We start from the raw sequence: 10,297 nt of genomic DNA on the forward strand, positions 1-10,297 counted from the left end.
GTGGATATTACATTTATGTGGACCACGACTATTTAATAGTCTACCACCATTAGCAACATTTACTTCTCATATCTGTGTGAGACTAACACAACAAATTGTGTCACTATCCAAAACCCAGAAAAGAAATAAAGTTGCAGAGAGTTTTTCTTTTAGGGTGTAATTTGGGGAAGGGATGAGTTGTTTTTACTCCTTGAAGAAAACATTTACTTTGTAATATAAAGAATTTGTGTAAAAAAAAAAAACAAACCCAACACATTTCAGAATTACCTTCTCAGTATTATTTTAATAAGTACATCTTAACTTCCCTTTTCTGCAGAATTGTTCAAAGTTAGGGGCAACAAATACACTTCAGAATAAGACACCTTTTTCCTGGATGGCATTTGATAGCGCACATTTTTCCAGAATCTTGTATTTGCTGAACAAGATTTCTCTGAGAAGTCCCCTTTCCATTGGATAGCTCCATGTTTTTGCTTAATGTATTTGATTGATTCTGGCATGCTTGTGTAGTCCTGTATTTCATCCATTTCTAAAAGAATCACTTGAATCCCATCACGGATGAGAGCGTTATACATAGCTAGTTGTTGTTCAGAGGTGTCTTCTAACAGGCAGCAGCCAGATGTTTCTGATCCCAAAATAATCATCAGTCTTCTGCTTTGCTTAAGGGTTTCATCAGCAACACTGACCACAGCTGTAAGTAATGAAGGAACAATCAAAGTTTGCATAGAAACTTTACACCTGATGTAAAATATTTCTTAATTTTAAAATTGCATATATTTCTTAATTTTAAAATTGCATATATATGGAGCAGTGGCTAGCTCAGAGCACTGGTAGGTTTAAGATCCCCCAACTGGCATTCATGATTCATGATCCATTGCATGAAATTCCTGATAAAAATTGTTTTCTTCAGTCCCCAGAAGCAGATACCGTTCAAAGAACCTCAACAATATTATTAATGCTGCTGAATCCTCATTTGTTCATCACTAAAAAGAAAGTGCAGACCCTCATAACATCAGAACAGAATTTTTCATAAGAAACCAAAAAAATTTAAAATAAAAAAAATGTCCATTGGGCAAATGGACAAATTATTCATTAAAAATAAACAAGTATAGCTTTGTCTTCCAAAAATAGGTGTTATTTAATTGTATATATATTCTTCTAACCCAAGAACAATATGTCAAAAGACAACCTATTAACTCTACTGATTAAAGCATACCTTCTCCCGGTAAATCATCCCTTCCTAATATAAAGAGATTATAGCCACATTGTTGTTCTAAAACATCAGGGAGTATTCGACGAACAAAGGTTTCCAGACGACAGAAGCTTCTGCCTCCACCGCTTTTTGCGTACAGGACATATGCATCATAGATTTTCCCATCTGAAACAAATACAAATGTTTATATTAAAAAATTAAAAACCAGCAACATGCCTTTATTGCAAGGTTTCATTTTGGACTGTTTAAAAATAGTAATGGAGGGCTGATTCACCTGACGGAATAACATCAAAGCACTAAAATGCTCTACAAATCAGAAGAAAGATGATCAGCCACAGAACCTGACCTCTTCCCATCACGGGGACGGATGTGCCAGCAAGTGAGTTGGATGCAGGACTGGGACCTCCAGGAAGGAGCCCCCAACCCCAGAGGTACCAAGACATTAAGAAAGTGTCCTCTTGCAGGACTTTCTTCACCACCTCTCCTGAAACAAACTTAACAGCAGTTATCTCCACTTCTGACTAACCACGAGAGAGGGTGGAAAACGGCAAGTCTTTCTTGTAGTAATTCTGAGGGAAAGGCAGGTAGAAGAAAAGGCCAGAAGGCAGCTGTGGTTTTAAGAGTTAAAACTGCATAATAAACAGGAATGAAGAAACCAAACCAAAATCAGATTTAACTGAAGAAGTTAAGTTTAGTTCAACAAGCTACAAAACATAGTTTCATTGAGTTTGGTTTTTTTTTTTCATTAGAACTCTATTAAAGTGTTCTGGAAAAACTGAACTTTTAACCAGAAGTTAAAATTACTTTTCTGTGAAAACATCTAGAACAGCCATGAGTAAATGTTCACTATCTCAATGCATGTAATCCATTTACTTTCAAGCTATGGGGAACTTCAGACAGTCTAATTCTGAGCCAAACAAGCCAAACAAAATATCTGTAATGTTGCACTTATTCCAATTTTTTCACACCTGTCCAATGTGTTTGTCTACACCACAGCAATAAAAACACATAAGAAGAATCACAGAACAGAGAACTAGTAGCAGTTTTTCTCTTTGGCATGAAACCATCATAACTGACAGAATTTAGAAAGAAAGTGTTGGGTAAAAGAGAAAAGTTGCAAAAAAAAAAAAACAACCCACCCAACAAAATTAATCTCTGAGAAAATGAGAGTCTGATTTTCAATATAAATATTTAATGCTCGTCTTTAAACAACTAGTTTACAGGATGTGGCTCTGCTGACACCTATTGATCATGATCAGAGTGACCATAAATCTACATGTAAAGAAACTACTTTACAGAAAAGCAAAAAAGCAACATGCTAATTTGGGGAAAACCTGGAGTTCTTTTTGACCTGTCTCACCATGACTGCCTTCAATATTATGCAGTTTTTATTACCTCAACTATGATTATATATTTTAGCCCTATGACTGAAAAAAATACCCCCAAAAATGTCTTTATGTGTACCTGAAAATTCCTCAAGGAAATTCCATGTACATTCTACTAAATAATCACATTATTGCTTAGAAGTAATGGCAAGTAAAAAAATCAATAGCCTAGTTACAGTCACATACCTTCCTTACTTGCAAAGGCACAGACAGAATTACGGTACCAAAGCACCAAGTCAATCTTGAAAATCTTGTAGATTATTAAAGTAATAAATGTTAAAATTAACAAAGAGACAAGCCCTCCAGTCAGCCATCTTCGTGTATCAGGAACTGCACAAAAATATAGGAAGATTTTTTTTTAAATACTGAATTTGTCCAAATCTGATCTTTTACACAAATGTAATACAAATTTGAGTATCATATTCTTCACTTCCATCCACCTATTATTTTAATAATGATACATACAGTACTACAGTGACTCCTCCCCTATGCACAGGTACATGCATACATACAGCAAGCTGTAATCCACCTGTCTTCTATCAACATGATATATGAGCATTTGGTATCAAAACCCCTTCTGGGGAAGTCAAGACAAACACAGGCCTCAAAAATAACAGTATTTCTTACCTCTGCGTTTTAATATAATATACGATGCAACCTGCCCAAAGGCATTTGAAGCTTGACAGACAAATGGTTGTTCATAATCTTCAGTATTCACTTCCGAAATTATTAGCTTCACAGAATGCATAGGGCGTCCATCATAAGAAGTTTCCTCCCTAACCAAAAGGCGACAAATAGAGCCATAAAACCACAGCCCTTTCTGGCGTGGCTTCATCCCTAACAGCTGCAGCATGACAATAGTTGTTTCCATCTGCAAATGTCAACCACACTTCAGAATAGATGAGCAATGACATTATATGAAGGAAACCCAAACAACAGTAGGGCCTCTTACTAACATTTAGCATAGATGTTGGAAAACGTCAAGGCGTTATCTTATCCGGAGCTGTGTTTCCCCAAAGGAATATAAGGTTTCTATAGGCTAAAGTACAAAAATACACCTTACAAACCTAAGCAAACCCTTGTTATGGGCTTCCCAATCCCTGTAAGAGTAGGTGGAGAGCCCCAGTGCTTGGTGAAAGAGAAATTCCACAATATGAAGTGACACAGAAAGAGGCCCTGGTACAAGGGTGTCATCTTGCGGTAAGCAGCTCTGGGACAGGGAAGACATCAAAGATGGTGACCCGCAGCAGACAACACCAACTCACAGTATGATTCCAGCTGCAGGGAGTGGAGTCTAAACTGCTGCTTCGTGCCATGGATCAGAACAGACTTCTAACAGCTAAAGTGTCAGGCTGCACCACTAAGAGACACAGATTATCCCACACACATTGTACAAGGGCACAAAAATGCTCATTATGCTGCACATTCAGTTAGTCATGTGTACCATGATGTGTGACTGATGTGTAAACTAAACAACTCTTTAACCACTAGCAAAATGAGGGATAACACTATCTTGTTAACAGTAGATTTCAAATGGAAAATTAACTAACTAGTCCACTTAGCCAAACACTATTCTTTCCTGAAAACTTATTCTAGTTATCATTTAAAATGCAAAATAAAAGTTTGAAATATATCATAAAGGGCATATATAGGACCACACGAATCACTTTCTGAGCAAAAAGTTACAGTAATTTGAACACTGTAACAAGGAATGAATGAATCAACATCACTAATGCAAATGACTAATGGTTGCAAAGACGACCATTTAAGTGCTAGGAAGTACAAAAAATAACATTGCTTTTATGATATCAATTCAGTGACCGTGTGCCTCTGCATTACGGCCCGATTGTTTATGGCATTACAATTCTTTATGACAGTACAACATATTACTTTTGTATAGGGTTTTCTCTTGGTAAGCACTCGAAGAATTCAGCATTTTCTCTCCTCCTTTGTTTTATGATGAGGACTTATTTCTCACAACTATATTCTTACTTTGAAGATATCATTCTCATTTCTTCATCAGTTTCTCGCTCATAGATAGTGCTCGAGAATTTACAAAAATGATCACATTTTTTCTTCATAGCACTGCCATGAGATGAGGGCTGACAGAAAACCTGCAATTTTTAGTTCCAAACTTGTCATATCTAAGAAACTTTCAGATTGCCTTCTGCTCCAATCCTAGTTGCCTTTTCAAGTCAGGTCTAATTTCTTCTCTCCTAACTCAGTTTAACCTGCTTTTCACCCTCACCTTATCTCCCAGTTGCTCTTCTCAAGCTTTACTAAGTCCAAGTCCATTTTCCTCCTAAACCCCAACTCATCACTGAAAATCTGTCTCCCTTTTCACCTCTCACCCCACTAAGCTTCAGTACAAATGTCCTCAACAAAGTCTTCCATTAGCTCTTCAGCTGATCTCAGTTACACTCCTCTGACTCAAGGCTCTTAAATCTGGAAGTCTTAATTTCTCCTGTAAAGCAAAGGTTTGACCTCTTGCAACCTTTCCGAGAGGCAGATGTGAAGGCAAAGGAGAACGCAGAAGAAAGAGAGTCTGAAGGTCATGTGCCTGGACATGCTTGATCCAACTGAAAGAAGTCTCTGTCAGGCCAGAGCCTGCTCAATAGAAACTGTATCACAATTATGAGACTCAAAGTCTACAAAACACCTTTTCCCAAGGTTGGAAATTAAGACAGATTTTTACAATGACCAAAAAGAGCACAATCACATGTGAAGTCCATGTGCCTACTGCGTTTCAAGTTTCTATTTCAAAGCAGAAAGTGAATTGGAGGAGGCAAGCATTAGAGTTTTTAAAAAGAAAGATATTTAAGCAAGTGAATGATGTTGCTAAATATTTTCATGTCAAAGGGATAAAGTTGTACTTTGGTTGCCAACACAGTATTTTCTAATCTGAAAATATACTTACTCATAAGGACTTGCAAAAATTCTGCTCCTATAAAATACATCAATATACACACCGTTGCCTGTCCAAAACACCTCATACCCATCAGCACCTGTTGTATTGCAATCCACTGTAACCTGTGAGCCTATAAAATTGTGTTACAAAGTGAAAAGTTAATTTCCATTCACTAATTAAAGCCTATACAATTCCGTTCACACTCTCACACAGACGAGCTAAGGATGGTCCCACACCCCTTCAGAAAAGTTATTCTAACAGAGGGTCTCTATACTCAGTGATCTGCAGGTTCAGAAACAGACTGGTAGGATGGAAGAGGCTAAATCCAGGAAGAAGATGCCTCTCTCTGGGGCATCACTTTCCCTGCAGATTCAAAGACGAATCTGTTCTTAGAATCTCTTCCAGAGCAATGGAAAGCAACAGATATGACAGAGAATCACTTGAGTTCCCTATAAAATTATAGAGAAAGAAAATTCTTTGCATCTAAGAAACTTCCATACAGGTTTCCAAGGACTTTGGAAGCAACATGCCTTGTCTCTACACCCCCAAATACTCCTCCTTCAGGATGTCAACACAGAGAAACTGAGCTGGTCACTGAACTAGTTTTTGTCAAAAAACAAAAACAAAAATCACAGAATAGGGCACTCCACAGGTATAAATTTTCACTAGGATGCAAAATCCTATTTTCTTATAGAGAAAACTACTTACCAAGTTGCACTTCGATGGAGTTGTTTCTTGGATAAAATATTTCTGGGGGCATTTTCGGTGGGCTCACTAACCAGAAGAAAGAAAGTTCTTTTCAGAAAACCAGGGGCAGCTGTAGTCTGTTCTATGCTCTATAACCCAAGTACAACCTAAAAAAACCCCGTCCTATGGAGAAGGTTCTTCACAATTTTACAACAGACATCACTCAATACTGAAAGCAACATATCTCAGGTAGTCATTACTTCTGACTTGAAGCTATGCTATTCTTTGCTCCACCTCTTCGAAAAAGCAGTGCCACAAATCTCTGCACACCCATGGTGGCCTGGCTGTTCCATGTCATAAAAATCCTGTAATACTGCATGCACAGGTACTGAGAAGGGTATGGATAAATAGCTACAGTATCACCCCTCTACAATCTGGATAGCCTGTCGCCCAGCACCCCACAGATACAAACTGGAGCCAAATACTTAGAAGTGCAATTCATCTATTTTAGACTTTTACTATTATAAAGGGGAAATTCAATTTCTGTACTCTGGTTAAAGGCCTTAAAATTCTTCCCACAGCACTGTCTATAAGGAAATACAACACCAGTGGCCCCTTTTAGCTGTTTACATTAGGACTAGATATATGACACTCTGGAAAGCTTATTTCTCTCTACAGGCTACTAAGGGAGAGTAATCAACAGGTGGAGATCTAGACATCTACATTAAAAATGTCTCAGTATGGCTAAATGAATCCCAACTTGGGGGGGTCCCTCACTGAACACACATACCATGTCTCAGGCAGCTGTAGGACGCTTTACAACATTTCCTATCAAATATTCAAAGTTCAAGGAAGTTTCTCCAAGAGCACAAATTAACAGCAAGAAATCATAAAGCATCCCTTTTGAGCCCCCTAGCAAAGCACACAAGATTGCCCTGGATATATCCTTCCTCTTCTGAAAACTGGGCCTGCACTATTGTTTAGACCCCAAATCACCCATTTTAGCGTTGACTTGCTCAGCTGGAGACTTCAAAAACAACTGAGCTGCTTTCAGTCATTTACAGCAAAGGAATGATATGATTTTGCTTCTACTGAATAGTGGGAGCTGAAATTACGCTGAGAGAAGTTCTAGGGACAGATTTTAAGACCAGAATGATCATTTCATCTGATCTGACCTTATGTTCCTCATATTTTTTTATCCACATCATACACATATGACATTATATGAATATGATATATATTCATATCATATATATACATACACACAGATACACATATATACACACATATGTATGCATATATATACACACACAGACAAAACAGGCAAGCACAAAGAGAGACCATTAAATGGTAATGCAATCCATTAGTAAACCTGAAAATTACTTTCATCAGCTGGAATGTAAAAACAGTATTGGCATTTCATACCTTGATACAGCACAGCCTTTTCAGTGATCCAATATCAATGTCATAATGCTGTGCTAGCAAAGGAGTTCGCGTTTTACAGCTAGGCCTTCTTTTATATTTTTTTGTTGTGCTGGTGGCCCCCTGACGTAAATCAGGGTCTACTGAGCTAGACACATGATATCAGAGATCAGCAGTTCTTGGGCTGAGGAGCTTAAAACCAAAAACAGAAGAGACAAAGGTTTGAAGGAAACAGATAGGACACACAGAGTCAAGATACTGCTATAATTTGGGCTGCTTTAGTTTGTTGTTCTTGCAGCAAGAGGATAATGTAAAAGAGGGAGAAGTAAGATGGGCAGGATAGAGGGTGCAGCTACAGCAGAAAGTATTGTGCCTACCAAGCCTTACTGGGCACCTGTTTAGGGACCTTGGCAGCTGGTCTGGGCAGTGAAGCTTTGACATACTGCAACTTTGAACAGGGGAACCAATCTTCAACACAATGGCAACAACAGACAAAAATATATAGCTCTCAGTCAGTACTTCTTTCCCTCATATTTAGGTGAAAACTAGTAGTCCTAAACATGTCTATCCACAAATTGGGTCTTCTAGCTTTAGTCTTTAGAAACTTGGACAAAAATTTGGAGTCGTTGTTATGAACACAAACACAGTGAAATTATCTACTTACCTTCTACAGTCAGACTGATGTCTCGTGAAATGTTATATTGTTTTCCATTGTAGGTATATGTTGTTTTGCATGTATAGTTTCCTTGATCATGTACAGTCACATTGAAAATAATAAGATCACTGTTTGAGAAGGCAAACCTTTTCCCTTCCAGCAGCTGGCAGTCCTAAATGTGTGTAGAGAACTCTGTTAATTCATATCACTACCTCTTTCCATGGTTTGTTCTCTCTTTAATGCAATCTGAACTTTCAATGGACCACAGCATAAGGATGGATGCCTTGCCGACACTGAGGAAGAGCGAGGGGGGTGGAACAAAAAGCAAAACATACTTCATTTTGGCTCTGAGTTTTTAATTCAAAGAGACTCTAGTTCATTTCCTATAGAAAACAACTTTCAATTTTAGAGAAATACGGAAGTGAAATGCAAGTGTCAGGCTTTGTAAAAGTATTCATTAATGAAGAATCGCTTAATAATTAGACTTAATTTTTTAAAGTATTTAAATACTCTTGGTACCATATGGACTGCATGGGCATGAAAAGCAGAAGGCACTATGTTCTTGTAACAGAAAGAGCCTTTAAATAAGCATGAACTATATGAAATGGCATTTTTTTCATGGAACAATATTGAGCATGTAATGGATATGCTCTCTCTCACAAATGACATACTGCAACTGTTTCATGAAATTCACGACAGTGTGTTTCACTAGCAGGTAAAAAGATGCCACCTGGTGGCTACGTGGGTCAACGTCTCCTACATCTAAGCTGAATTTCTACCCTGTTAATCAAAAAAACCGCATACACATTTAAACGATAAAAAGTCTTAATCCTTTCCCAATTTGTTTTAAAAGCATTTTTCTCCCATTTACAATAAATCTTTAGTTTTTCTCTTAAAATTCACAAACATCAGTGATTTATATTTTGAATAATGGACAGTTATAAGACAGTGCAAAAAAGATTCTCACCTTATACCAATGGACAGGCTGAATATTCTTCTCATTCCTGAAATAATCCAAGTGTGGACACACAACCTTTGCAGATGATAAGGTGAATATCACCTCCTCTACAGCAAATTTTTCATTTAAGCATAAACCATCAATCCTCTCAAAAACTGTTACTTTTGTACACATTTTCCTGTAGCTTGTCAAATTCCTGCAATTAATATAACATAATTAAATTAACCTATTTGGCATATTTTCCAACTCAAAAATATATGGCATTCTTTTTGGAGCAGAAAGAGAGGACAGGAAGTTTACAGTTTCTCTAATAGACTTACTTTTGCCTACGAGGAAAAAGAACCCAAAACTAGACTTACTTTCCCCAGCCTAAGTTTTTGTGAACACACTCTCCCTTTCTTCATTAGTATTTCTCTTACCCCCAAATTCTACTTGCTTTCTAAAAGTTATTCCCTTTGCAACTCATTTCTGTAACAACTTAAATTTTTTTTTAACTTTCACCTTATGACACATTCATAATCTCCAGAATCTTCTAACATTGCAGGAAGAAACCAAATTAAATTCTTCTGCTGACGAATTCTAGAAAGTTTGTCTCTAGGCACAGCTGTCTGGTTACCAACTTTATACCACGTTAAGTTGTAGTCTCCACTTTTCAAGCTCTTTTCCACTGAACATTTAATAGCAAGAGGCTGTCCATCAGGCACAAGACTTTGCCTCAACATCACATCATAGGCTTCACATTTCTCTAAAGGAAAGAGAGAAACATTAAAGAAAACCTCAAACAAGGAACTAATTTCTTGATTATGGTTACAAAGTTCATTGGAGCTTTCGCCTCCATTCTCGAGTCATCTACTAAAAATACAATTATAATCCCCTATCTTTACAGTTGAGAGTACTACTCAGTGATACACAGATATAGTTATGCCACTGAAATGAAGTGCTGTTTTGTGAATCTGTTTGCAGCAAACTGTCATTTGTATGTTTTAGTTCAGATGCAAATTACTAACGTACTTGTATTTCTCCAGTCTGTTTCACGTGCATGTACACAAATACACACATGCACACAAAAATT

The 10,297-nt window shown here is 37.3% G+C and overlaps 1 protein-coding gene across 1 annotated transcript; it reads right to left on the reverse strand.

Moving 5' to 3' along the window:
• Positions 1-263: 263 nt before the first annotated feature.
• On the reverse strand, positions 264-9,947 carry LOC104069647 (interleukin-1 receptor type 1-like). Its single transcript, XM_009584775.1, has 9 exons — positions 9,727-9,947; positions 9,235-9,427; positions 8,277-8,439; positions 6,212-6,277; positions 5,513-5,633; positions 3,223-3,371; positions 2,782-2,925; positions 1,214-1,375; positions 264-688 (listed from the first exon to the last, which is right to left on the reverse strand). Exons 1-9 carry the CDS (start codon positions 9,945-9,947, stop codon positions 297-299), a joined length of 1,611 nt encoding a protein of 536 aa, XP_009583070.1. The 3' UTR covers positions 264-296.
• Between the last annotated feature and the right edge of the window lie 350 nt (positions 9,948-10,297).

This window comes from Fulmarus glacialis, unplaced genomic scaffold, assembly GCF_000690835.1.
Source record: "Fulmarus glacialis isolate BGI_N327 unplaced genomic scaffold, ASM69083v1 scaffold36319, whole genome shotgun sequence".
Lineage (NCBI taxonomy): Eukaryota > Metazoa > Chordata > Aves > Procellariiformes > Procellariidae > Fulmarus > Fulmarus glacialis.